Source organism: Dermochelys coriacea, chromosome 3 (assembly GCF_009764565.3).
Source record: "Dermochelys coriacea isolate rDerCor1 chromosome 3, rDerCor1.pri.v4, whole genome shotgun sequence".
NCBI lineage: Eukaryota > Metazoa > Chordata > Testudines > Dermochelyidae > Dermochelys > Dermochelys coriacea.
In genome coordinates, this window is record NC_050070.1 from 91953387 (window position 1) to 91981090 (window position 27704).

Below are 27704 nucleotides of genomic sequence, written 5' to 3' on the forward strand. Positions count from 1 at the left end.
GCCAAAAGTGGTTCATTTTGTCTCAAGTAAAAGAGCGCCATAACGTACCCATCAACGTAAATGAACTTTTTGCAGGACCGCATCCTGTGATAAATACAGGATGCTTTCCTTTATAAAGGGCAAATACATTTCTCCTGAGATGTCACAGATCCATAATACTAACATTGCCACTACAAGTGAATTATGAGGCCTTATGCACAAGTAAAAAACCACCACCATTCTCTGAGGAGACATTCAATTAACTTTAAACTGAAACATGGAACCTTAACTTTTCTGTTCCTGATACTAAAGGGCAATAGAAAACTGCCAAATTTACTATATTAGGATAAAAGCTTCAAGCTCTGGTTGTGTTAAAGTTATTGTAACAGTTTTACAGGACCTGACTTCACTTAACCAAGGGTAAAGTCAAGAGAAGCTCATCAAAACAGCGCAAAAAGAGTATTTTAATGCAAACACTATATTAATAAAAAAATGCAGCAAGACAGCACATTAGTGTGTGTCTGGTTTGTGTTCTGTCTATTTAAGCTGCATGGTTTATAGAGCAGGGAGCATATCTTCCGCTGTTTACTATATTGCCAAATCCGCTCTGTGCTTTCTTATAAAAAATGATCATATCTGACCACAATATAATTTGGTTTGCGGTAAAGGTCAAGAGAAGTAACTATTTGAAGCATATGCAGAGAGCTAAAAGCATCTCAGTTATTCTGGGGCAAAATCCTGCCCCACATCAAGTCTGTGGGTGTGGAGATCTTGAAATGAAGCACAAACTGCATCAGTTCCTCTGGGGTGGGGAAGGAAAGTTTTGGAGAACACAACAGGGATACTCATACTGTGACGTAAAGAGAATAGCAATCAGGTGCATAACAACACTAAAGCGATACACACCACATAGCTTAGTAAACCCATTTTAACAAATGAAATGGTTTCAAAGCTTGTGAAGATGCTCAAGACCCATAAAAAAAAGAATTAATATGAAAGCAAAATATTCAAAGGGGGATTTTTATTATGGGAAAATATTTTATCATTGTTGTAGCAAATTCACCATCTTGAAGAATTTTCTAGCTTTTTCTTAATTGATCACAATCTTGTATAAGTTACTAAAAATACTACATATTTGCATGCAGCTCATCTCCACATTTCCAAACACTGGATCATATCATGCTCAGGTTCTTCAGTTCATGGCCATGCAGACTGCTTTCCTCCTGTCCACTTCTTAAAGAATGTGGCAAAAACAAAACAAAAAAATCCCCCATTTCCCCAGTGCTAACATTACTGCTACAATGAGTTTAGATGAGCAACTTCCCTGTATTGGAAGGCCAGGTTGTAACCAATCACAACTTCTGAATTCCTGCATGACATCATGAGCCCTGCCTCAAACTTTTGTTATTTTTTCCCTCCACCTTCTTCAATTGTTCCTACAAACTTGGTGACAGGACTCAGACAAGTTGCCAGAGAAGTCCAGGCAAAGTTTTCCACAGCTCAGAACACACTGTCCTATAATTCACTAATCATCATCATCAGAGGTAAGGGATCTCTTCTTATTACAATTATATTTTAGTTTTCCAAACTAAACCGCTCTATGCAAAATTAGCAGCCTGTATTATAAATGCTTATTTAAAATAACTCAACCCTTACAGCTGCTTTTTTAAAAAGGAGAGAGATTTTAGGCACTACTGTTCCAAGCCAAAAAAAATAGTGTAATGGAAAAAATAGGATGGTAGTTTTGTTTTTAAAAATCATCAGCTTCTTTTTAATATGAAGCTATATTTTCTTTGGGGAATGGATTAAGCAAACATCACCACACCACCAGAAGTCTTAATGATTTCTCCCATACCTCTACTCAGGTTTTTGTTGGCTATTGTTGCTTTAGTTTTAAAACTCAAAACCAAATTTTTCTGTTCTCATCAAAAGTTTAATTCACGTTTACATTACTGTTTTTGGTTTTGAGGGTTTCTACTTTTGGTTAGTTGCCCACTAGCAACCCAATACAAGGAAAGTTCACCTTCCTATTCTTAAATCAGAAAAACTGATTCACTTATATAGCACAGACATTTTTTAAATTAACGTGCGATATATAGACCCCCGTTTTGATTATAAAGAAGGGTTAAATGCTGATCCTTAGTCTTTATGCAGTATTCAAATTTTAACGTACTATGTCTCAGTTCTGAAATCTTTTTAAGGCTTCTTTTTTTTTCTGATGGCCAATATAACCTGAACTTAAAATCTTTTTTTAGGCTACATTCACTTCTGAATCCATTAGTCTCATTGAAATACATTGGCACAAAAGATTCTTAATACCTAGCAGGAAAATACACCTAAGATTCTCAAATATCAAAAGTAATTTTTATAAATAAAGTATCCTTTCATCCATCAAGTGTTTGGACACTGCACCAAAACAAACAAAAAAAAACCCACATGAAAAAGTTTTAGCTGTTTAAATCTGACCCTTTTATAAAGAACATATAGAGCAAAAATATACTTAATTAAAGAAAGGAAATGAGTAAAGTAAGGGAAATTCTGGTAAACAGGAACATTTCTTTGTCACTTCTTACATTTGTTTTTGTATTTTCATGTTAATTTATTTTGTTGAGAAATCCAAAGAACCATGACTGCATGAGTCTAGGAATCAGATAAGAATTTTCCGAAATAAGAGGGAGAAATCTATTCGTTTTTTAGAAGTCAGGAGACTGCAACACACAAAAATGGATTAAGTACATTCTAAACCTACATCTGTTCTAAGAGTAGCACTGTATTTGTATCAATATATACCTCATATATGCATTTACATTTTAGGATAAGATCCATGAATACCAGAGAGTTCTACTGTATATTTTGTATTTAGAAGTATATTCTCCCAACACTCTTTGGAGTGCCTGCATGCAATTCCATTAACATTATGTGTGCAATGTATTCACCAAGAATATACCCAGATATTTGTATTTGGATGCATCATCCATGTGTGAACAGGGAACTGTTTGAACTCTATTCCTGGAACACTTTGATGTTCATATGGTGAACTTTGCATCATATAAATAGTTGAAGACTATGTAATTCTGTTATAGGAGTTGTTTCCAGAACGAAGCAGTAGTACTTCTCATTTTGCCTGCAAGAGGCATTTGTCTCGGGACATTTAGGTAACAGCATTTTATTTTCCTTTTAAATATTTTATTTAAAACCAAATATTTTGTCTTTTCATACAAAGATAGGGATTTGCTCACACTAAGTTACATTATATTTAAGAAATAAACAAGAAATTTGACTTATTATACTGTGTATATAATACACACACACAGAGCTATAGCACTTAGCTCCCCTTTATTATTAGATTCTTTATAAAAATACATCCATGGCTATATCAGGTGAGATTCTTATCTCATGTAAATTAATATAACTCCATAGACTTCAATGGAGTTATGCTGATTTACATTAGGTTAGAATGTGGCTATCATCTCTACATAATCCCAAAGCTTGCATAGATAATAAGACATTTTGTAGATGTCCAAGAATGCTGAGTAACAAAAGTATTGGTGATATAATGAAAAAAATGTTTTTAAACAGATGTAATATTCTACATTTGACTAACAGTTAATAGCAACTATCTGCTTTGTTTAATGTCTGATTCCTTATTAATATTGAGAGACAGTTTTGTGAATACTGCAGAAGGAAAATTAATGAGTGTTTCATAGATGTCTAGAGACAAGTTATAGCCTACATAGTAGATCATTGCTCTAAAATTCATTACTTCGGATGCTTAGAACACAAGAACGGCCCTACTGGGTCAGACCAAAGGTCCATCTAGGCCCAGTATCCTGTCTTCCGACTGGCCAGCACCAGGTGCCCCAGAGGGAATGAACAGAACAGGTAATCAAGTGATCCCTCTCCAGTCGCTCATTCCCAGCTTCTGGCAAATAGAGGCTAAGGACATCATTCCTGCTCAACCTGGCTAATAGCCATTGATGGACTTAGCCTCCATGAATTATCTAGTTCTTTTTTTTGAACCTGTTATGGTCTTGGCCTTCACAACATCCTCTGGCAAGGAGTTCCAACAGAACTTTATTTCTTGTTCTGCTATGAATAGAAATTCCTCAATGTAGCATTAGAGGTAAATGTGAAGCTCATTAAGATGGGCCATAATTACAGAGAGCAAAAATGTGCTCATTACTGTACCTTTTAGATCAGCAACAAGTGACAAATGCTCCCAAAACATCCACACAGGAATAAACAAAACACCTTTGTTTTGTTGGTTTTTAATGGCATTTGATCAAACAATAAATGTATGCCAGTTGAGGACCGAGCTTTGGAAAACAGAGTCAGTGATACATGTATGCTTTTGGGGGATTTGTCCGCACATCAAATCACTTTTTAACCACTTGAATTCACCCCCTACCCTATCTCAATACCATTCTTTTTAAGAAGATTATGAAGGAAAAATTCTATTTTCACTTACTTGCTTTCTATTTCTGTTATCGATTATTAGTACTACAGCAACAACTAGAACCCCAGCTGAGATTAGAGATCCACTGTACTAGATGCTGTACATGCACACGTTAAGAGAGAGCTCCATTCCCAAAGACCTGATAGTCTAAACAGACAAGTCAAACAAACAAGTTGGAAAAAGCAAATGGTATTATTCCCTGGTTTTTAAAATTGGGAATTGATACATAAAGAGATTGAGCGACTTCCCCCAAGATCACACAGGAAGTCTATAGAAGAGCTAGGAATTTAACTCAGATTTGAGTCAACAACAAAACCATTCTAAATGACTCAATATCATAGCAATATCATTACTAATTTTATTAAGTGATGATCAGTATAGCCATACGAGACGTGCTGGGTGACTTTCAGAAACAAGAATCTAAGCTATGTATGCACAGCTAGAACTGTTGCAGACATTGAGTGAGTAATTACACTAAAATATGTATCTGTTAGGTATTTATAGGACCCAATCAGTATAATATTTAGACTTTAGCCTCTGTTGGTTCCTCAGCAACTTATGATTTAGGAAGAAGCTCTCTCATTGATAGCTATTTTGCCTCTGGAACAAGAGCAGCAGCAAAATCAATCAGAATAATGAGGGCAGTGGGGGGAATTCACAGAGCCCCTTAAAATGGCCAACAAAATAGCTGAACTTAGCCTGTTTTATGACTCTTAACCACTGAATCCATTAGTCTGATTTAAATGCCACTGCACAAAAGATTCTTAATATCAGGCAGGAAATTCAGTTAAGATCCTCAAATATTATCAGAAGACCCATTATATGCATATATATATATAAAAATTAAGTATGCCCCTCATCTATCATTAAATCAAAGTGTAAGAACAATGTATAACAAAAAGCGACCCCAACAATTTTAAATTTGGTCCTTGCTATTTCTGGCAAGATGGATTCAGTCTACTGTTTCATGAACTGTTTCTGTACTCCAGCTTCAGTTTGTCTCTTCTAGTTTCTTTACACCCACCTTTTCCCTTGTTTCTCTTTCCCTCTTTGTTCATTTTTGGTCCCTTCATCCCTTTGATCTCCCGCTCCATTTCTCCTCTCCCCCTACTCTATTTCTGTGTTCCATCTCCCCCTACCATGACGTCTATTTTTCTCTAGTTTCCATTCTTTACACACAGTTCTATCCATTCTCTTCCCCCAATTCAGCTTCCCTTTTTTGATGTTCAGGTTGCTCCCATCAAATGACTGCCCTTCTCATGGTGTGGGAACAACTTATTGTGCCCACAGTGCTAGTCCTTTCCTGCAGTGGCCTGCTTTGATCAGAACTCTTCTCTAGTTGAAACACTTGAATCAGACAGAACAAGAAGGAATTCCGACCAGAGGTTCTACAAGACTTGAATAGCAATACAGGAAAGCTCTTATGGGTGAATATACAGATATTCAGCTAGTGACCAAAGAACCAGTGGACCATTGGCAGAGCATTTTTTCACTTCAGAAAATTGCTAGATGCCATTATGAGCCTCTCCAGCATCACCACCTATCTGATCTAGTCCTGTTTATTTTTTTTTTTTGTTTGTTTGTTTTAAACGAACACTTGTTTTATTGAACTAACTGGAGCATAAACAGTAGACACAGGACCTCTAGTGGTCTAATGAGTTAATGTTCCCCCTTCTTCCTAGACTGAAAAAAAGGAGACTTCAGAAGGACATAGAAGATTTTCAAAAATTAAATGGATCAATACAGTCACTGGCTGAAAAGGAGGTTACATATGCTGAGATTAGACATATTTTTAAGGAACAATAAATAGAGCAAAATCCTCCTGTCAGGGAGGGAAAACAACAGGCAGATCTCTGCACTGCCTACAGATTTCTGTGCATGAGCAGAGTAGCAAATTGTATTCTCAATCTTCCTCTTGGATCTGCATATTGCACATCTAACTACGTTCCCACAGCTAATGTTCAGTGTTTAATCCTAGATACTTAACTAGCTTTCTTTTGCTTTTGAGGTACTGAGTTCCCACTGTCAAACTGCGACCTTTTAGTTCTTTCTCACCTGAATTTATAGACAGCATCTCATCTCAACTAGGATTAATGGGATTTCATGTAGGAAGACCAGAGGAACAACAATTAATCCAAAAGTATGTTGTATGCTGGATTATTTTAGATAATAGCTTCCAAAAATATACATAAACCACAGATCGCAAACTCACTAGCATTTTTACTCTGTGGTACTGATGGTCACTAAATTGTTCATTTTGAAAAAGGAAGCAACTAGGATATCTGCTTTTTGTGCCATGCTACCAAAATGAAATTACTGTGAAATATTTCATTACCTACTGTCATTTCCTGTGCCTGTCTTACTATTCCATGCCACAAGTTAGTTTGGTTTTATGGAAAGATGCATGCATCTCAAATCCCTTTTATTTCACTTATATAACTCCACATTTAGTAAACATATGACAGGAAATGAGTAAACTGTGTCTAAAAATCACTGTTTCCAATGGAGCCAAATTTATCCTGTGTGGACCCAAGTGAAGTCAATATACTTATACCTGGAATGAATTTGGCCTACAGTTTTGAACTTTGTTCACATACCTCCGCTCAGTATGAAGGGTACCCAGAAATGGATAAATAACCACACGCAATCATTACAATAATTACTTGTCAGCTAAGAGCCCAACAGTGACTGATCTGTTGAACCACTGTAAGACAGCAACTGTAAAGTAACCTTTACACACGGACATGTAGGATCGGCAATGTGGCTTTTTCCTGAAACAATGAAGTGTGGACACTACATCTCTTCCAGATGAGTGAACACACCCATTCAATGACGGAGCCAAAGGTTTGTTTCTTGGGCAATGCGGGAGAATACTGCACATGACACAATAGCACTTGGCACATAAGATCTCAAATATAATTTGCTCTCCTGCTGAAACTCCCACTTTTGGCTTTTGAGATACATTTTTGTGTGTACAATGCTTCATCATAGTGTTGACCTAAAAACTATTAGCACCAGTGATCTGAACTTGGGCATTTCTATGCTGTTATGATATATGGCAAGAATAGGCCTTCATTTTAATAATGATTCTTCATGATATAATATTGGACTGTGCCTTTTGACCTTGTTTTTTATCCACACACAGCTGTGTTAATGAGTCTATTTCTCTTAATGCACATCCAGGGAAGATTAACAAGCAAATGTGCATTTGCTAGCTGAAACCAAGCACCTTGTAGCGAAACACATATTGAAATCTAGACGTATAGATCTATATGTAGATGAGAAACCTCTCCCAAACAGAGACATATTAGGTAGGGAGAAGACAGGAGCATTCAAAATGCTTCTGAAACCCTGGGCTGGTGCTTCTTTAAGAACTTCACATAGTGTTGCTGTGCTAGATAAGAATTCAGTAATTAGGTTAACTCCCTACATCTGGTTCTTCCAGAGCATTCAAATATGAATCTTTTAAAACACAAAAGGTACCTATATTCATTTATGCCACTCTCTCACACTTTAAGGCTCCTTTACACCAGCCAGAGTGGTATATGAGAATCATGCCCAATGACTATTTCACTAACAACATTTCCTCTCTCCTTCCAAAGGTTTAAAAAAAAAAACCCCACCATTAACATTTTTTTTTAATATGACCGTACTAAATGATGGGCCTTCTCTGAATTGTGGTGGCCATTATATAATGGCACAGAAGGTTGTGATGAAGTAATGCCCAGCAATATGGTTGTCTGAAGTGTCGACTTATGCACTGCTTGAACAAACTTGTTTGTGTCAGTATAAACACGTTAGTGCTTGAACTATCATACCTCGTCTGGAACAGAACAAACATTTTAGTGCATCTCAGCCCCTATTAGGCTAGGCGAATGGATAAACTTTCAGTCAAGTCATCTGAGAATTCTGGCACATCTGTCTTGCTTTTACTGCACTTACACAAGAGAGACACAGACCAGACAAATAACTGAATAGAATATGCCGGGCAAGTGTTTATGCTATACCTGCTTTCATCTATCTAGAGTCAAACTAAGCTGAAAAATTAAAGTGGCAACTAAAAATAAGCTCTTGATGTCATATACCAAAATTGTAGAATCTAATTTTAGGAAAAGATGTCACCACATTCAACCAACCAAAGCTATTACTATATCTATGTGAAAAGAAAAGGAGTACTTGTGGCACCTTAGAGACTAACAAATTTATTAGAGCATAAGCTTTCGTGAGCTACAGCTCACTTCATCGCTCACGAAAGCTTATGCTCTAATAAATTTGTTAGTCTCTAAGGTGCCACAAGTACTCCTTTTCTTTTTGCGAATACAGACTAACACGACTGCTACTCTGAAACCTATATCTATGTGGAATTTGATTTTTGTGTCAGTTCTTGAAATGCTACTGAAGTCTTCAATGCTGAAAACAGATCCTTGTCACGGCATACAATAATAGTGGATATGAACTAAAAGCCCCTTCTCCTTCTCTCCTGTGGACAGATTTGTAAGAGAAAAAAAGATAGGTTGACAGTTTTAATGAAGTTCACTTTATGATATTTCTTATGAATCCTTTTAGCCAGATCAGCAAGCAAGCTCATGGATCTGGAAGCATCCATGTATAAAAGCCTCCTTACGCTCTCCATTCACCTCCTTTTACAGTCAGGATGGTTCACACAGCAATTATGATGCCATTTGTGGGATGTCACTGCTAAGGATTTGTCTTCCCCCACTCTACGTGGATGCGATGGCAGGAGTCTATGTATCTTAAAATATAGCTGTTATGAACAAACTTATTTGGGACAGGAGCAGAGAAAGTATACATCTGCCACAGAGAGACAAGGCAGGCGAGGTAATGTATTTTATTGGACCAACTTCTGCTGGTAAGCGACAAGCTTTCAAGCTATACAGAGCCCTTCTTATACTCCCAGAATCACAGCAAAATGCAAGGTGGAACTGATTATTTAGCACAGGGGTTCTCAAACTGGGGGTCGGGACCAGTCAGGGGGTTGTGAGGCTATTATGAGAGGGTTCATGAGCTACCAGCTTCCACCCCAAACCCTGCTTTGCCTCCAGCATTTATAATGGTGTTAAATATATAAACAAATGTTTTTAATTTTATAAGGGGTGGGTTCACTCGGAGGCTTGCTATGTGAAAGGGGTCACCAGTACAAAAGTTTTAGAATCACGGGTTTGGCATAAGTAGTTAGCAGCCTTGAATGGTCCCTTACAATATCTGGTAACTGCTTATGCTAAACTATCTGTTCCACCTTGCATTTTATTGTGACACTGGGAGAACCTTTCCCAGAGTTGAAGAAGAGCTCTGTGTGGCTTGAAAGCTTGTCTCTCTCACCAACAGAAGTTGGTCCAATAAAAGTGATTACCTCACCCACCGTGTCTCTAACATCCTGGGACCAACAAGGCTACAGCTACACTGCATACACAGAGATAAATGGAATATAAACATCGAGAGGCAAATTCTCTGCTAGGAGAAAAATTTATGATGAATAAATGTATTTATCCAAGGGCCGCTTGCAGTGACCATCATCATCATCATCAATTATTTGTATTGTTGTTGTGCCTAGCAGCCCCAGCCATGGATCAAGCCCTCATTGTACTAGGTCCTGAACAGACACATAAAACAAAAAGGACAGTCCCTTGCCCTGAAGAGCTTACAGCATGTTCTGGGGGTTTATTTTTTTTAAAATTCAATATAACTTGCATTCCTAAAAGCACTGTATCCCTATCTTCTCTTTATTTCTTATAAAAAGCACTTCAAGCAACACTAACACTGTATCACTAACAAATTAAAAAGTTGTATTTTCCCATGCATTTATTGCAGCATCACCTCTCTGTCTTTGGGCATGAAATTTTTAGTGCACGTTAGTACTTTCAGAAAAGAAAAAGCCTCAGGTCTCAGACTGCCAGTCCTTCAAGATAATTTTACTAGAAATTCCCCATATCACTGATACTTACTAGATGCTGCTACAGCATTTGCTTACACTTGAAATTCTTTCTACTTGGAAAGAAAATGCATTAGCAAGACTAGTTTTTCCACTCCCCCTCCAAAATGAGGCATTGAGAAGCTAATTGATTTGTCCAAGGTCACATAAGTAATCAGTGACACAGCCAAAAAGAATCAGAATTGCCTGACTCCATGTTCTGTGGCTTTTATCCACAAGACCATCCTGTCTCTTAATTGGCCAGAACCAACTCCCACTGAAGACAAGGGGAATCTTTGCATGGACTCTGAAGGGAATCAGATTAGGCCCTACTGGATTGATTCTGAGAAGTGCTGAGCATCCACAAGTTCCATTTCATAATGGGCCTGCACCTCGGATTTGCAGGCACTCAGTAACTCACTCATAAGGTTGCATGTGCAATTCCACTAAGTCTTAACTATCTTGAAAATCTTTTTTTTTTTGTAAGTGAAAATAATGTGTAGCAGACTGTGGAAAGTAACTTCACTTTTTCTTTCAGGCACTATTATAACGAATACAATCTGCACTTGCACTGATCAAAACACTTTACTTTTGTGTTTCTAACTCTTCACTTTCCTGCTTTCCCAGCTCCACACAGATTCCCTAAATCAGAATCAAAAACAGAAGATAATAACCACTTTGCACTGTTCCTGACAACTTCTGTTTTTTACCTGCACTTCTTCTAAAACCTGACTTGTGCTCTCTGCTTTCCTGTTGCCATGGAGAAGGTTCAGCACATAACCCGCTCTGCCATGAGGAGAGCCTCAACTATTGAGGTGAACCCACAAACACGCCAAAAGCTCCAGGGGCTCTTTATAAATTTTTGTCTTATTTTAATATGCCTCTTGCTTATCTGTATCCTTGTGATGCTTCTCTGAAGTTCCACAGCATCTTTGCTTCCCATTGCACTATCCTATAAGAAAGCCAGAACAAAAGGGAAAAAAAGAACTAAACAAGAAACTCCCAAGGCAAGAACACCCATGTGAGCAGATCAAGCAGTTGGACTAAAACAGTCTCGTCAACCCCACTGCACCGTTTTCGGACTAGCCATTGTAAACACATTAAAAAGCTCTTCTGTATTGAACAATGATTTAAAGCCTACTGGTACAAAGCTGTCCATGAGCTAACTTGTTTGTTCACCTTGCTAAGAGGCATCTCATGTGAACGTTGGAAAATTTGTGCCTTTTTCATGGAAGTATGGAAGGGCATTAATTGTGATATTCAATTAGTGTTTCAGCCAAGTCAACTACAATATTAAAAACCACCATCTCACTCTTTTGGGCCTGCATGCTTTAAAATTTCACTGTAAATCTTTTTAGATATTGGATATATTTTAATATCTTATAGAAGTCCAGATCAATCCAAAATGATGCACAGGCACATTTAGATTTTAACATGTTCCAGAAAATTTTCTGTTCCACTGCAAGATGCTACGATGTTACACTGTTAATTGAAATTATTTAACTTGCTCCAATAGTTTATGACTAGAATCCTGAAAAATGAAGTAGAAGCTATTTTAAAGAAACCTTTTCCCAGATATAAAATTGTCTCTTTTTCCTATTTAAGGAAGGGATTTAGGACTGATAATGGGAAGAAAAGTAATACCAAAACTTCAATTCTGTCCAATATCTTTTCACACAACTTGTGACTCAGTTTTCAAAAGATATGTCTATTGAAGCAAACTGGCATTTGTAAAGAGTTTTAATTTGCTTTTCAAGGTATATCAAGAACCAACCACCCTATTAAGAGAACAGTATTCACTCATGTTCAGTTGGCTAACAAAACAAGCAGAAGCCAAAAGTGTGCCTTGAGTAGGATTGCCAATTGTCTAATCACACAAACCCAAACACCCCTGCCCCTCCCCTTCCCCGAAGCCCCGTCCCGCTCACTCCATTTCCCCACTCCCTCTGTTGCTCGCTCTCCCCCACCCTCACTCACTTTCACTGGGCTGGGGCAGGGAGTTGGGATGTGGGAGGGGATGCGCCTGGGCATGGGGTTGGGGTGGGGGGAGGCAGGGTGCAAACTCTGGGAGGGAGTTTGGGTGCAGGAAAGGGCTCAGGCCTGGGGCAAGGGATTAAGGTGGGGGGGGGAAAAGGGTGCAGGCTCCAGCCGGGCAGCACTTACCTCAGGCAGCAGGTTCCCTGCTGCTCCTGAAAGTGGCTGGCACGTCCCTGCGACCCTGGGGGAGGGCAGGAGTCTCTGCGTGCTGCCCACGCCCTGAGTGCCAACTCCGCAGTTCCAATTGGTCATGAAGTGCAGCCAATGGGAGCTGTGGGGGGAAGAGCCTGTCTTAGCTGCTGTGCCACCGACCGGGAGCCACCCGAGGTAAGCAAGGCCACGGGGTCCGTACACAGGTCCCTCTGCACGCCACTCCTGGAAGCGGCCAGCACATCCCTGCGGCCCCTGTGGGGCAGCAGGGGGCTCCATGCACTGCCTCTGCCTACAGGTACCGCCCCCACAGCTCCCATTGGCCACATTTCCAGACCAATGGGAGCTGGGGAGTTGGAGCTCAGGGCACAGGCAGTACACTGAGACCCCTCCCGCCCCCGCAGGGTCATGCTAGCCGCTTCTGGGAGTGGCATGGGGCCAGGGCAGGCAGAAAGACCTGCATTAGCCCACCTGAGCAGCCAGACTTTTAGCGCCTAAAATCTCCTGGTTTGGCCTGAATCCAGCAGACTCCTGATGAAACCAGGAGGGTTGGGAACCCTAGCCTTGAGATCTCAAGATCCTTTTATTTTACATAGCTTTAGCTGCAAATTATTATCTACCACACTTTACATGTACCATAATTTGCACAAAGAAATGCAATTTCCTTAACATTAGGAAACTTGAATACAAGAAATTCAGCATTTATGTCAGAGTGGCTTTTGTATTTGGTATAATAAATAAAAGGTTTGGGTTTTTTTTATTCTGCAGCCAGGTCATTTCCATTATTCTGATCAAACTTACCCAAGCTGGATATGGTACAAGAAAAAAATAACACTTTTCTTTTAAAGATAACTCTCTGCTTATCCAAACCCTTTCTATTTGAGGCAGCTCATCAGTATAGTATTTGAACCAAATTCACCTTCTAGTGAGCTCAAGATGGTCAGAAATAGGTCAGAAAAACACAACATAGGCCTGCTCCCAGCTAGCTGAAGACTAGGGATGTGTTTCTGATATGATTGTCTAGAATGAAAAACTACCCATCTGTCATTATGTTGTACATTTTATACCATGCCTTTTCCCAGGAAAAGTATATTTTGCAGGCATCATGAACAAAATAAAGCAGTGGTTCCCACACTAGTCCATTGATCATGGCAGTCTATGGAGCTCTTGCTAATGGTCTGCAGAGAGCTGCTAGCTCTTCTCGTTTCCAGCAGCCAAAGCACATTAAGGAACAGCTAAACACACAAAATATTTTCCCAGTTTTCCAAAGGGACATTGTGCAATTGCAAAGGAGGTGGCGCACATTATCCTGGATAGGAAAGGAAGCAGTTTGCATAATTACCTATTAATAGATAGGTCACATAAAAAAAAGTTTGAGAACTTCTGAATTAGAGAATGTATTGATCTCTCAAGAGCAAAACCTTCAACTGAAGTCTATTTGGTTCAGCAAGACTTTGAAATACTGAAGTTAAATATCAGTTTCATACTGAAAGTATTATTATGCGTTATTAGATTACAATTCTCCCTCCCCACTTTTTGCCTATCTTTAATATTCAGAAGATCTATTCCAGCAGCATTTAAAAGGGAGGAAAAACAAGAATCTAGGTTATCAGTAAAAAGCATTCATTTTTAAAGGGCTCTATACAACTGTATTCTGTATGTGCAATTTATATTTGATGTCAAAGGGAGTTTCATGCAAACATCAAGAGAGAATAACTTGCCCCAGGAATTAAGGTTACAAGAGCAGGGTTGATGACAGTGAAAATATGGGAAGTCAAATAGAATGAGGAACTAGCCTAATATTTGGTGTGGTGCAAGCCAGCATACCCATATTAAAGTGATGTTCTGCCTAGATAAAGCAGATAGATACAAAGGTCAGCAGAAGGACAGAATGAAGTTGGTAACTACAGGCAATAAAAAGATAGCTACTATACATTGGCCAATTCAGGCACTGATGGATTCAGCCATCCTTCAACTTCCTTTGTTTTGAAAGACAGTAGTCAATACTGCGTCTTGCATCTCAAGCACATATCAAAATCCTGAATGCACCATTGAAGACTGGTAAAAGAATCCCTGTTTCAAAAGGTGTTTATAAATACTAGGTTCATATAAAAGCATGCGTGTCCCCTCAATCACAAATGCCTTATTTTTAGTGAAATTGTAAATGCAGTGGAGTACAGTTTGAAACAAATACCCTTATAATTCTTGCTTGCAAAAACTGTTAGTTATTTAAAAATTGTTTATTGAAATGTCTACGTAGTTTCAAGGAATTTAAAAACAAACAAAGATGTGCTATCGCATACAATTTAATGTGAATATAAGAATATTCTTCATAATTACAACGTTTAAGTGATCTCATGATGTATTCCACATCTTTCAATTCTGCCCTACAAACTCGTGAGGAGATTCTAGTAACTGTACAGTAACTATTTAAAAGATCTGCCTGTAACATGTTGGGATTTCCCTTCAGAAGAAGTGGGAAAAGCCAAAGCTACAAGCCTTTTAAAAATTTTTTGGATATAGGGTTTCCAGTTTTAGTTTGCCCTCAAGATGAACTCATACGTTCTGGGAACTCCTTGTTGGGATAACAGGCTTCAGAGGAGTCAGCTTTTTATATTAGGCAAACCCCGGTACAAATAGAATTTTCCTCATACAAATTCAAAAAAAACCTTAAACAAGAGTCAAAAAACCTTAAACAAAGAAAAAATGAACTTAAGAAACTGAAAACACTATTAGCATTTTGCACCAATGTAAATCTATAATGTATACTATAAGCTTACGTGTGTCTTGGGATTCTGTTGATATGAAGAAAATACGATAACATTTCTATCATACTTTATACCATAAATATCAGTGGAATCCAAAGATAAATAATTTTTTTTTTCAAATTTGGATACATAATACCTCTCTCTTTGTATAGTTATCGGACCTTTAAAATAAGCATTTTATTGTACTTCTACTTATTAAAATCAACATTTGAAGATAAAATATTAATACAAAAGCAAGGAATGTTCAAATACACTCCAGTTTAGAAGAGTTAATTCTAACTACTTATATAAAGTCATGTGAAAGAACTAAGCAATGTAAGGTTTTTTTTTATTCTTTGTAGTGCTGTTTGTTTTGACTAGTGCTATTTGCTTACTTTATTATGCCTAAATGAATTTTAAGTAGATTTAATTCACTCAGGATATATAGTGAGTTTAATTAAATGGCACTACAGTTCACTCTATTTATAAGAATAGAGATTCCCAATATCTTAGGTGGCTTTTGATTTTGGGAGTTTTCATTTCTGTACTCAAATCAATTGCCATTGCTTTACTGCACACTACCTAATCTTTTTCTAGTTTATCTTGCACATAGGTAAGGAGAAAAAAATATATAGCTATAATCTTGGATCAGCCCTTCAAAAAAAAAAAAAAATGAAAACTCAAGAGTCAGTAACTCTTAACCCTAGCATGACTCCATTATAATCAGCAGTAGTTCCATCCCAGGAAAGAATTTAGTCAGGATCAGAATTATGCTTTTTAAAAAAAGCTATATAGTAAGACTCCCCGTTTACAGCCTTTAGGCCAGATCATCAGCTGGTGTAAACTGATGTTACCGTTTTACACCCGCTGAAGATCTGACCCATTTCAGCATTATCTGTACTGCTCAGAGCAAGTCTAAATCATGAGGCAGTTAAACCTTGGATAGTTAAAAAGGGCACCAGTACTTTCACCTTTTCTAGGCTAATTCTGCCAGTGGCTGCTGTTGCCACCAGGGGAGCCATCAATGGGAAATCTTGGGGGTGGGGAACCTAATGTGGAAAAGGTCTAAATGACACTGTTCTTGCAAAGATTCATAACCACCACTGTCTCACAATGCAGAATAATCCACAGTACATGGATGTCTGGTGTAAGCCAGGCTACATCTACTTGTGGATGAACCAATATGCACATAGCTATTTACACACACACACACACACACACACACACACTGAATTCGGCCTGTGGCATGTTGGTGCCAGATTCTGATATTCATATTCTCATTAAATAGAGCTTATGAGACTAGCTCAAGTTAGAAAATGTTTGTAAATGGTCTGAAACACACTGATAACCATATTTCACTGTAGCATTTTGTATCTTCAGTCTGCCCCACCCCTAAAGTTTGTAATGGAGTTTCACGTTTTTAAAAATGTCATATTTTAGCAATGCTGTAGGTAGTAGTGGGACTCTATATATAAATAAATAAATCAAAAGCTTGTAATTAAAACCAGTAAATTAAAATGCATTTCTTGGGAGCAGAAGAAGGTACGGCAACATATTTTTATGCCAATAGGGCAAAAATGAAGTATAATGGCATACGTATAGAGACTTTTGTCAAGATCAGTTTTCTCATTAAACAATCACCTAAAGTATTTTTAGTGGTTTAAACGAGGCTCAAACATTTCTTTTTAATATCCGGACCATAACTCTTACAACACATACTATTTTCAAAAAGGTACGAAAATGCCAAAAAAGTACTAGTTTTATGTATTTGACCATAAACAATCCCCCTCCCCCACAATGGCTTGCCATCTAAATGAAGTTTTAGCAGCATTTAGTACAGAGGTGGGAAAACTACAGCCCAGGGGCTGCATCCAGCCCTCCAGAAGTTTTAATCTGGCCCTCGAGCTCCCGCCGGGGAGCGGGGTCAGGGGCTTGCCCCTCTCCGCGCTCTAGCCAGGGAGTGGGGTCAGGGGCTTGCCCCTCTCCGCACGGCTCCCAGAAGCAGCAGCATGCCCCACTCCAGCTCCTATGTGTAGGGGAAGCCAGGGGGCTCCGCACACTGCCCCTGCCCCAAGCACTGCCCCCGCAACTCCCATTGGCCAGGAACTCCAGCCAATGGGAGCTGTCGGACAGTGCTTGCGGGACGGGGCGGTGCCTGCGGACGGGGCAGTGCACAGACCCAGAGGCGAGACATGACGTGGCTTCTGGGAGCTGCTCGAGGTAAGCACTGTCCAGAGCCTGCACCCCTGACCCCCTCCCGTGCCCCAATCCCCTACCCCAACCCTGATCCCCTCCTCCCACCCGCTGAACCCTCAGTCCCAGCCTGGAGCACCTCCTGGACTCCCAACCCCTCACCCCCAGCCCTACCCCAGAGCCCACATACCCAGCCAGAGCCCTCACCTCCCCCGCCTCAGTCTGGAGCGCCTACTGCCACACTGAACTCCTCATTCCTGACCCCACCCCAGAGCCCGCACCCATCCCACACCCAAGCCACCAATTTTATGGGCATTCATGTCCCACCATACAATTTACATACCCAGATGTGGCCCTTAGGCCAAAAAGTTTGCCCACCCCGATTTAGTACATAGTGTTGAGCAGTCCTATTTGTTTATGTTTTGTTTTTACAATTGCTAAGTTATTACATTTTTAAATAAACTATTGCGTATATGTTTATTAAAAGCAGTAAAGATGTAGCCTGTGCCAACTCAAACGAGGTTCTTAGTAAGGCTTTTGCAAGGCTGCAATAAATCTTATACAAACACATTGTTGGCAAAAATAAGAGGGTGTTGCTCGCAGTACCACATAATGCTGAAAACCTTAGAAGGGCAGGAAATTTCCCTATTTGCAAAGATGCATTTGACCCACATTAGGAAATCTTATACTTTTTGAAACTTTAGTGTTCTTCCAAAAAGTTTTAAGCTTCCAGTTTTTGAAATGTAATGGGCCTTAAGGGAAGTTTCAGCTCCATTATTATTACCCATACATTCCATAAATGACCTTGACAAGAGCTTTGCCTGGACCGCACCACACATTTTTTGTTTTTAAATAAAATTGCTACATAATCCCCATTTCTTTTACTATGGATCTGTTCCTTAGAAGTACAGTAGCAAAATAGGAGATATCAGTAAGTCAAACAAGTTATCTTTCCAAACTAGCTGCTCTTTGCAGAAAGTAGAAGATTAACATTACCAGTCATAAAAGAGTAAGTTATTAGTTATTGTGAACAAACAATTTTCTCTTAGGTGGCAAAAACTGAGGACAGGTAGAAAACTAAGAACAGGATGAAATACGTGTGAATCCCAATTTTTACTACTGCAACTGAACCGGCAGAAGCTACAATCAAGAATTCAGCGGCAAGCACAAGAGGTCAGACTAGTGCAGAGTATGGATCTTGCTAACAACAGAGGCCTCAACTTGCTACTTAATTTCCTGCTTATTGTTATGGTTCTGGTGCTCATGTTTATCCTTGTTAAACTCATGTGAATCTCCTTGAGGTTCTGTTTTTGCAATGATAACTTAACACTTCAAACTATCTGAACACAAGATGTGCATACTGCATAAGCTAGAGAAGGGTCTATAAACTGTAAGAACATTACATGCTCATGTATCTACTCTACAGCAAAATAGCTTAAAAGCAAACCAACCAACATACTTACCAAAGGCTATGAAAAGTGTATAGTTCCATGCTGGCTACAAAAGGGCACTGTATCCAAGAATACACAGTTCTTTTGCCACTGGTATAATAAACTGATTACTTGTATTTAAACAACTAAGAATCAAAGACAGCAGTCTCCTAGGAGTACAATCTCTGCAAAGAGGATAACAAACAACAAAAAATGAAATCTTCATAGAGCGGCCTCTCTGAAGAAAACTGAAACACAGGCCTGAAAAAGGACGAGAGAGACACCTAAAGCTGATTGATGGCAAGTATCAGATTACATACAAAAGAAAAACAAAAATGTTGTTGTGGCTATTCAAAAGCAAATACCACCAGCTGGTTACAGGATTTGTCATGCATGTTCAAATATAAAACAATAGTAACTGCAGCTTTTTAAAAGGCGTACCATCCACTGCAGCATTTGAAAAAACAAAACAAAAAACCAGCAAGCAGTTCTATTATGCATCAGTATTGAAAGAATTTCACCAATCACCAGCTGTTAAGCTTAAAATTTTGAACAAAGGTAATATAAAATAAAAAAACACTATCAAGTCTCCATACTCTACTTCAGTCTCTCTGAAGTTTTCTGAAAGTTTCATGCAATAGTAGATGGGATGGCCTGGATACTTACAATTAAAGCTTTTCACACTTGTCTACGAATGACTTATGTGTAATAGATATTTAAACTGCCTTTCCAAAAATCAAAAAGACATACAGCAACAAGCTGTAAAGTCAATAGCTATTCTATGTTGATCCACTACTGTCAATTTCTGTATTGATTGTCAATGTATGTTTCAAAGAGAAAAAGTTACCCAGCTACTTCATTATAAGCACTTTATCACATTTTGTTTGATATTTTGGAGGATATTCTGCTGTTATAAAATGTCTGTACATTCATACAAGAGATCTAAATTATAGCAATGTGCTCGTTTAATGTTTCAGTTAACCCTTTTAGAGTCTCACTGTGCAGGCACGTTACCATAACATGAAGTATACCAAATCCAAACAAAAAGCCCACTGCAGTCAAAAAAGGAACAACCATGCTAATGACATGCCTATTCACAGGTATGCTGCATAGACCGCTTTAGAATGTACTGTGTATATATAAACAACTACAGCTATCAACAGAGACAACGGGGGGGGGGGGGGAAGGGGGAAAAACGGTGACTCTCTGGGTTGTATTTATATTTCACTTTTTATCCCAAATCACTTTACAAACAAAGCATACAAGAATCTCACCATCTGGAAGAATGCAACAAACTGTTTATCAACTAAACAGTGACACTACAAAGTTTGAGACAGAGAGTAAAACATACATCTTTAAAAGACAGAATAAAATTTGTATGAGTTACTGGGAGTAACACGTCTTCAGCAAACAGAGGCATAATATTTTTAATAATCAAAAATGGTCAGGATTGGATTTACACATCAGCCATAAGCATGTATTCAAAACCATTTATTGTATTAATATGAATCCCTACTTGTCAAATCCCAAGACCACGTACTTCACAATGAACAGTATATAAAAAGCAACTTCAGTGGAGGTACAACAATGAATGTTAAACTAAAAAGTGACTGAAGTTTTTTTGCACGAAAAACTCTGAAAATACCAATTGAAATTTTCTGTGGAGAAATGTTGATTTTGAGAAAAGACTTAAATTTTTGATCAGATGGGACCAAAGTAAAAATATTATGAGTTGACATTTCAAAATGAAACTATTTTTTCATTTCAAAAATGTCCATTTGAAGAGAATGGTATTATTTCAACATGTCAGATTGTTTTGCTCATAAATATAGAAATTTAGTTGAATACTTCCAATTCACAAGTTGATATATTTTGATTTGCAAAATGTTCTGATATTTTGACTTTCCATTCCGATTTGGAATGCAAACCAATTCTGAATTGTCTAAGTTTTCCAAAGACGAAAATCTCATTTCCCGACCAGCTCAAATATTAACCTATGCGTGCTTTAAACAGAGATATGGGCTAAGCACCTCGTTAATGGAAGATGGCAAATGGACAAATTAAGGGGAAAGCCAGACTACTAAGTAACTTCCATCCAGCACAGATGTAGCCTCCAGATGAATTGGTGCAGTATACTAAACTCAAGTGTAATCGCGGTATGAAACAAAACAAAAAAAAAAAACACACACACACACACACACACACCAAAGAGAGCATGATACAATGAGAGCCGAGGTGGCAGTTGGGTGTGTGGTGAGGACATAGGCCTGGCCTCAGCACAGGGCCAGCTTCACTCCACAAGCCGTCCTGGGGCCAGTCCCAGTTTACTCAAAGACAGCGAGACCCCACCCGGAAATGATGGGGAGGGCGCTCCAGTCATCATCCCCCAGCTGCTCAGATTAGGGAGAAGGCCAGCATGAGCCAGCACCCAACCCTGCCCCACAAAGTGCCTGGAAAACCCCACCCCAGAGTTCCCTTTGGCCTCTGTACTCTGACCTCTTCGTGTAGCGATGTGGTCAGGAATGGTAGCACCATGATGCAGGACTCAGCCTATGGAGCTGCATGTGGTTTCTTGTGCAAAGGAGCAAACATGGCTCCTTCAAAAAAGAAAAGGAGTACTTGTGGCACCTTAGAGTAACTCCTTCAGTTATTCCTGCAGATGTTTGCATCCTTGGTTTCAAGATTTCTGTGGGTCCAACTCAATTCATGAACCCCTTCTAAAGCCACCATGGCTTCTACCTACTATATCAATACTAGAGTCAGCTGCAAGTCAGGTAGTCTAAAGAAGCCTCTTCTCAACAAGTATACAAACATACTGTATATTAAAAAGAGGTATAATTCTTCCAAAGACACCTAGTACTATACTAATACACAGGTTTGCAACCTTCTGAAATTTTTATGTTCCTGCTCAGTTTTCAAGACAAAGTATTTTCATTTTAAATCTCATTTCTAGTGCTGCTGTACAGCATTCAGCTTTATATCAACAGTATCAAGGTTGAGAAACTACTATTCAAATACTCGTGGTCAAACCTTTCACAGCCTTATGGGGCATATTCTCCACTCCAAATTTATGCCCAGTTTCCAATTAAATCATGGGAGCCTTGGTTGTGCATCTGAGGCTAAAATTTTGCCCTAACAAGTGCCTATCCCTACAGCACTTTCCCGTGGAAAAAGTTACCTAAAAATGGATTTCTGTGTGCTGGAACATTAGGCATAAGTAGGGAATACTAGCGCAATGCCTGATGGCAGGAATATTGTATGGATCTTTCTAGTTCTCTAAGAAACAACCTTATGTTTAAAAAATATCTGCTTCTTGAAGGTCTGTTCATACCTTAGATTAAAGGATTTGTGATAGACATGCCTCAAATAGTGCATGTTGGTGAAGACAACCTCAGAACACCCCATGATGTTACCAAGTATCAGAGAAACACTTAAAAACTAGTAACCTCCCCTGAAATTTGTTTCACACACATGTAGATATTTAGCCTCAGGTGAATATCTTGTAATCTCTTCAAAGATATGCATCTCCTTTGAAGAAGATTCTCTGTTGATCCACTTCACTTTTTTTTTTTATTATATAACAGTTTCAATAAGATGACAGGTTCAGAGTAGTAGCTGTGTTAGTCTGTATTCGCAAAAAGAAAGGAGGACTTGTGGCACCTTAGAGACTAAAATTTATTTGAGCATAAGCTTTCGTGAGCTACAGCTCACTTCATCGGATGCATTTGGTGAAAAACAGAGGGGAGAATTGATATACCACACAGAGAACATGAAACATGGGTTTATCATACACACTGTAAGGAATGATCCGATCGTGAGCGTAGCTCACAAATCTTATGCTCAGATAAATTGTTAGTCTCTAAGGTGCCACACGTCTTTTCTTTGTGAATACAGACTAACACGGCTGCTACTCTGAAACTTTTCTTTTTACTGTAGGAGAGTGATCACTTCAGATAAGCCATCACCAGCAGGGGGGGGGGAGGAGGAAAACCTTACATGGTGACAAGCAAGGTAGCTATTTCCAGCAGTTAACAAGAATATCTCAGGAACAGTGTGGGGGAGAAATTAATTTAGGCTTGAATAGAGACTGGGAATGGATGAGTCATACACAAGTAAAACTATTTCCCCATGTTATTTTCCACCCCACCCCACCCCCCCACTGTTCCTCAGATATTCTTGTTAACTGCTGGAATAGCCTACCTTGCTTGTCACCATGAGGTTTTCCTCCTCTCCCCCTCTCCCCCGCTGCTGGAGATGGCTTATCTTAGTGATCCCTCTCCTTACAAGAAAAGGAGTACTTGTGGCCTTAGAGACTAACAAATTTGTTAGTCGCTAGGTGCCACAAGTACTCCTTTTCTTTTTGCGAATACAGACTAACACGGCTGCTACTCTGAAAACTCTCCTACAGTGGTATGATAAACCATTGTTTCATGTTCTCTGTGTATTATATATCAATCTCTCTGTTTTTCCCCAAATCATCGATGAATTGAGCTGTAGCTCACGAAAGCTTATGCTCTAATAAAGTTTGTGTCTAAGGTGCCACTTACTCCTTTTTTTTTAATATAAGATGCTTTCCACATCGCCTGAATTGAGTACCAGAATGTGTTTAATAGGCCAACTTTTTCTGCACACACTTTCTGATGTAATGTTCGGGCAGTTATCATTGTTTCGACTCTTAGTCAAAGATAAATTTGGTTATTTGTGTTGTTTTTTCGTATAAACAGCATATGTAGGTTCTCTCTGCCTGCTCTGAAGTCACTGCATTTCAATCAGTACACATACTTCCAAGCAGATGGCACATTTCTTATTCCACTGTTAAAGATTGTCACCATCAGCAAAAATGATCTCTAGTGTCATGAAATGAAACTCCTACTCTGAAAAGGAAAATAAAGTTTATCATCCTGTTATTGTATTGTACACAGTATCACTGCTTACTATTTTTTTTTAAATAAAGTACTTTATAAGATTTTATTTTTCAGAAACAGTAGCAAATACATTTCAGGAGATTCCTGTTTGGACGTATTCAATATGTAAAACATTACAAATAATTTATTGCAGAAACATTTTAAGGTTGTTGCAATAAGATGATTTTAAAACAGCACCAAGTTCTCATTGAAGCATTAAAAGAAGGAAACTGTTCTCTCTCCTTCAACACTGCTACATTGCTTCTAAAAGGCTTTGAGCCATTGCAAATGCTCCCCTACCCACATTTCCCCATTCTTCAAGTATTCCTCATGTGAGCCACAACCCCAACCTCACTTGAAGGAGACCAGATAGGCTTTGAATGTGATCTATAGACATCCCTCAATCAGCTGTATAAATGCTTCTGCTGTTAAGCTATGCTCCCACTGTACTCCAAACAATTGTGCACAGTTCCTCAGCATTCCCACCTTATGCTAGCCACAAATGTCAGAGTAAGGGCTTGTCTACACTTCGAGCAGTGCAGCTGCACGGCTGTAATGCTTAGTGAAGACAGTACCTATGATGGGAGAGCTTCTCCTGTCACCTTAGCTACTACACCTCTCTGAGAGGTGGTAAATATGCCAATAGGAGAAGCCCAACATAAATCTGTACCGTAGACCAAGGCTAAGTGGCTCAGCAATCAAATGCTGGTCTCCTGCATAGCAGTTCGGAACACTTCCCCTAAAGCTATAGCCTGACATAAGGAATTTTTCAACAGTTGGAGAGAAATGGACTCCAAAAAAAGTACAAAACAGGGAATTTTAAAGACAACAAAGGTTTTAAACAAAATCTTGTCTTAGATTTGTTACAATCTTGAAAATTTGAAGAGCAGAAGCATCGAGCTTAACCAAAGTGATAAACTATTGTTCGTTTTCCCTGTCCTTGTTCTGTCCTTGAACATAAATTATTCTGAGCTGTGTTGACAGCAATATTTGAAAACAGACATGCATATAATGGATATGTTTTGAAATAATAATTGTAATATATGTAATGCTTTATTTTTGTTAAACCGTGTTAAATTTTACCTTCACACAAAAAAGGAGGGACAATCCTGAATGCTTAGATTTTTTTTTTTTTTTTTTTAGAAAAACAGAAGAGATTAGAAAGTTATAACATGTCAACACTAATAATCAGAGTGTGGTTTATAAATGAGGCTATTAGGAACATTTATGAAATAACTAACCTTACAGTATGTGAGGGTCATTGTCTACTATGAATATGTTTCAAGTAAAAAGAAATGGTGTTTTCTTATAAATCAATTCAGATGATAAAGTCCATTCAAGCATATCACACCATTTCAACTGAAGATTCTTTTAAAATGACACACAAATATGACTAGATATCCTATATATTACACAGTTGCAGAACGTATAGATGCTGCTCTCATATAGATTGGGTAAATGGTCTGGTATAATTAACTGCCAGGAGCTGTAAATTAACTGGACCACACTTTTCTGGCACTCCGATAATAATGAAGCTCTAGTGCAGTCAGTTTTTCATTAATTATACAAACAGCTTAAAAACCAACAATAGCACTGGGCGAGATAAGAATACTTTCCCCACCTGAAACATTTAAAAAAACATGCTGGATGTGGGGACTCTTGCTGCCCACCTGATGGCAGCAAACACCAAATTTCTATTCTTACCTGCATCGGGTGCTCATTTCCCATTGCAAGATCTTCAAGCTGCTGCAGTTGACAAGCTGCAACCATACGTCTCCTCAGCAGTCCTACAGCTTAGAGGGTTTGCATGCAACTGTTCTGTAAGCCACATCTGAGTCTCACTGAAGGCTGAATGGGTATTCCGTTCATAGCCTGCTGTCCCAGCGTTGCATATCGATGCCCAAAAGCCTCACAGCTGGCTGAGGGGCTTGCTTTCAGGTAAGGCACTGTAGGTCATGTCAAAGACATGTCTCCTATTTGAGGTGTCTGAAACACCAAAGTCTTCTTTGCTGCAACTTTCATATTTGTATTTGCAATCCAACACAGATCGTTTTTTCCCAGTTTCCTTGTCCTCAACTTTTAGCAACTCCATGCTATTATGCAAACAACTTGGCCCATTTGTTCTTAATTGTGGTGACATGGTCTTGTCTCTCCCTGATCTGTCAGTACTAGGCCTGGAATCCCCTGAAAGGACACTTTCATCCTGACTGCAGCTATCTGGTGTGCTGAGTTTAGACAAGGATGACCATTTCCTTACAGGCCTCACATCCTTCATGTCAAGAGAGTTGTCCACTACGTCCAGATTTCGACTTCCTCCTGACCGTAAAAGGTTTGTACTCCATTGTGAGCAGTGAGACTTCAGAGCTTCCCTGTTTGGAAAGTGAAGAGCTGGCATTAGACGGCATCACATGGGCAGTGGGATAGAGACCAGTGATCGCGCTGGGCTTTAAACAAGGAAGTACCACTTGACGTTGAATGATCTGCGAAAAAAGATTATCAAGTAAATAAATGCACACAAGCTGTGCCAGCAATACTGATCAAATGTCAAACTCAGGACGAAATGCTAAAGCAGCAGGCATATCCTCTAGTAATTTCTTAATGGGACACAGTCATATTAAAAACACATTGCATGAAACAGTTATTAGAACTGATAAATCTGAAACCCATAAAAACGTTTCCTTCTGTGACTGTTGCAAAGCTAGGACAATGAAAATGGTGTAGACTGGCCAGTTTCACTACTATTTTTTCTTTTGGGTTGCCAACGTTTCAGGGGAACGTTTTTCTAACATGTCATAAAGTTGCCAAGATTTCTATTTAGGCTATGTCTACACTAGCGACATTACAGCGACGCAGCTGTGCCACTGAAAGATCTCTTGTGTAGCCCCTCTATGCTGACAGGCAAGAGCTCTCCCATCAAATAATTTAAACCACTCCAAACGAGCAGCAGTAGCTACATCAGTGGGAGAGCTTTGATATACAGCTGTATACACTACAACTTATGCCAGCAAAACTTATGTCGCTCAGGAATGTTTTTTCCCCACATACCCCTGAGCAACATAACTTTTGCCGACATCAGGTAGGCGTAGAGACGCTCCTAAATGCGGGAAAAATATTTTTGTCGTTTGCATATTACAGAGATATCAGTAGCAACTCTATAATTAAGACTGCGTTGAAATTTTTTAATTAAAGCAGGTTTAAAAATTCCCTCAGCCACATATTAATCATACTTAGTCTCCAAATATGAAATAAATTTAAGAAAAAATGAATTTCTATGCATTATATTGTTTGCAATATATTTATTACATTTTGCAGAGGAAACAATTTGAAGTGCTCCCTTTTTGAAATGTGCATTTTTTTGGTTCCTCTAGTTAAACAGTCAGTCACCACAAATTCCAAATTTCTCTTTCCCTCTCTCTGAACCTCATACATACAGGCAATGTATTTGAAATAAGCCACTTATGACATTTTCAAATTAAACCACAAACAATGATTCCCTTTATTTAGGTTAAAATAATTGAGTTACGCCAAGATTCTGCAATGAAACAGCCAAGTTCTGAAAGCTACTGCCATTCTCTCTCACTGTCAACAACCATCCCTGATTCACCAGACATCCTGTGAAGACAAGGAAGCAATCTGATCAGCAAAAGAGCTGTGCAAGTGTGTACACGCACACTATGGAGGAGAAAATGGAGCTGTAAAGGATCAGTGATGCTGTGAAAGTCAAGTCCAATGTCCATGAAACACGTTGTACTACATGCTTAACATTGAGCATCAGGGGCATGCACAAGCTGGGGCAAGCGGGGGCACAGCCTCTCCATCTCTGTAATAGGTTGGGGCACAGAACTCCTCTGGCCCCAGGAGGAGAGAAAGCTCTTTCAA

At 38.9% G+C, this 27704-nt stretch overlaps 2 protein-coding genes across 8 annotated transcripts in view; one reads left to right on the top strand and one right to left on the bottom strand.

Moving 5' to 3' along the window:
- Positions 1-27704, bottom strand: part of CEP85L (centrosomal protein 85 like) — a 155014-nt gene that overhangs the window by 79633 nt on the left and 47677 nt on the right. Inside the window, 6 exon segments of the mRNA XM_043510874.1 lie at positions 25530-25593; positions 25595-25664; positions 25667-25746; positions 25748-26197; positions 26199-26272; positions 26274-26305. Coding sequence (XP_043366809.1) covers positions 25530-25593; positions 25595-25664; positions 25667-25746; positions 25748-26197; positions 26199-26272; positions 26274-26305 — 770 coding nt within the window.
- Positions 1371-27510, top strand: PLN (phospholamban). Of its 7 annotated transcripts, none has more exons than XR_006279935.1 (4): positions 1380-1523; positions 3063-3134; positions 18541-18664; positions 27330-27510. XR_006279935.1 is itself a non-coding variant. In XM_038394257.2 (3 exons), the coding sequence occupies exon 3, from the start codon at positions 11123-11125 to the stop codon at positions 11279-11281; it is 159 nt and encodes a 52-aa protein (XP_038250185.1). In that variant the 5' UTR covers positions 1380-1523; positions 3063-3134; positions 10992-11122; the 3' UTR covers positions 11282-12334. The 7 variants fall into 7 exon arrangements, 2 of the variants coding, with proteins under 2 accessions (XP_038250185.1, XP_043366810.1); XR_006279936.1 differs by lacking the exon at positions 27330-27510 and adding an exon at positions 3756-3861 and having other exon boundaries at positions 18541-19657; XR_005291792.2 differs by lacking the exon at positions 27330-27510 and having other exon boundaries at positions 18541-19657.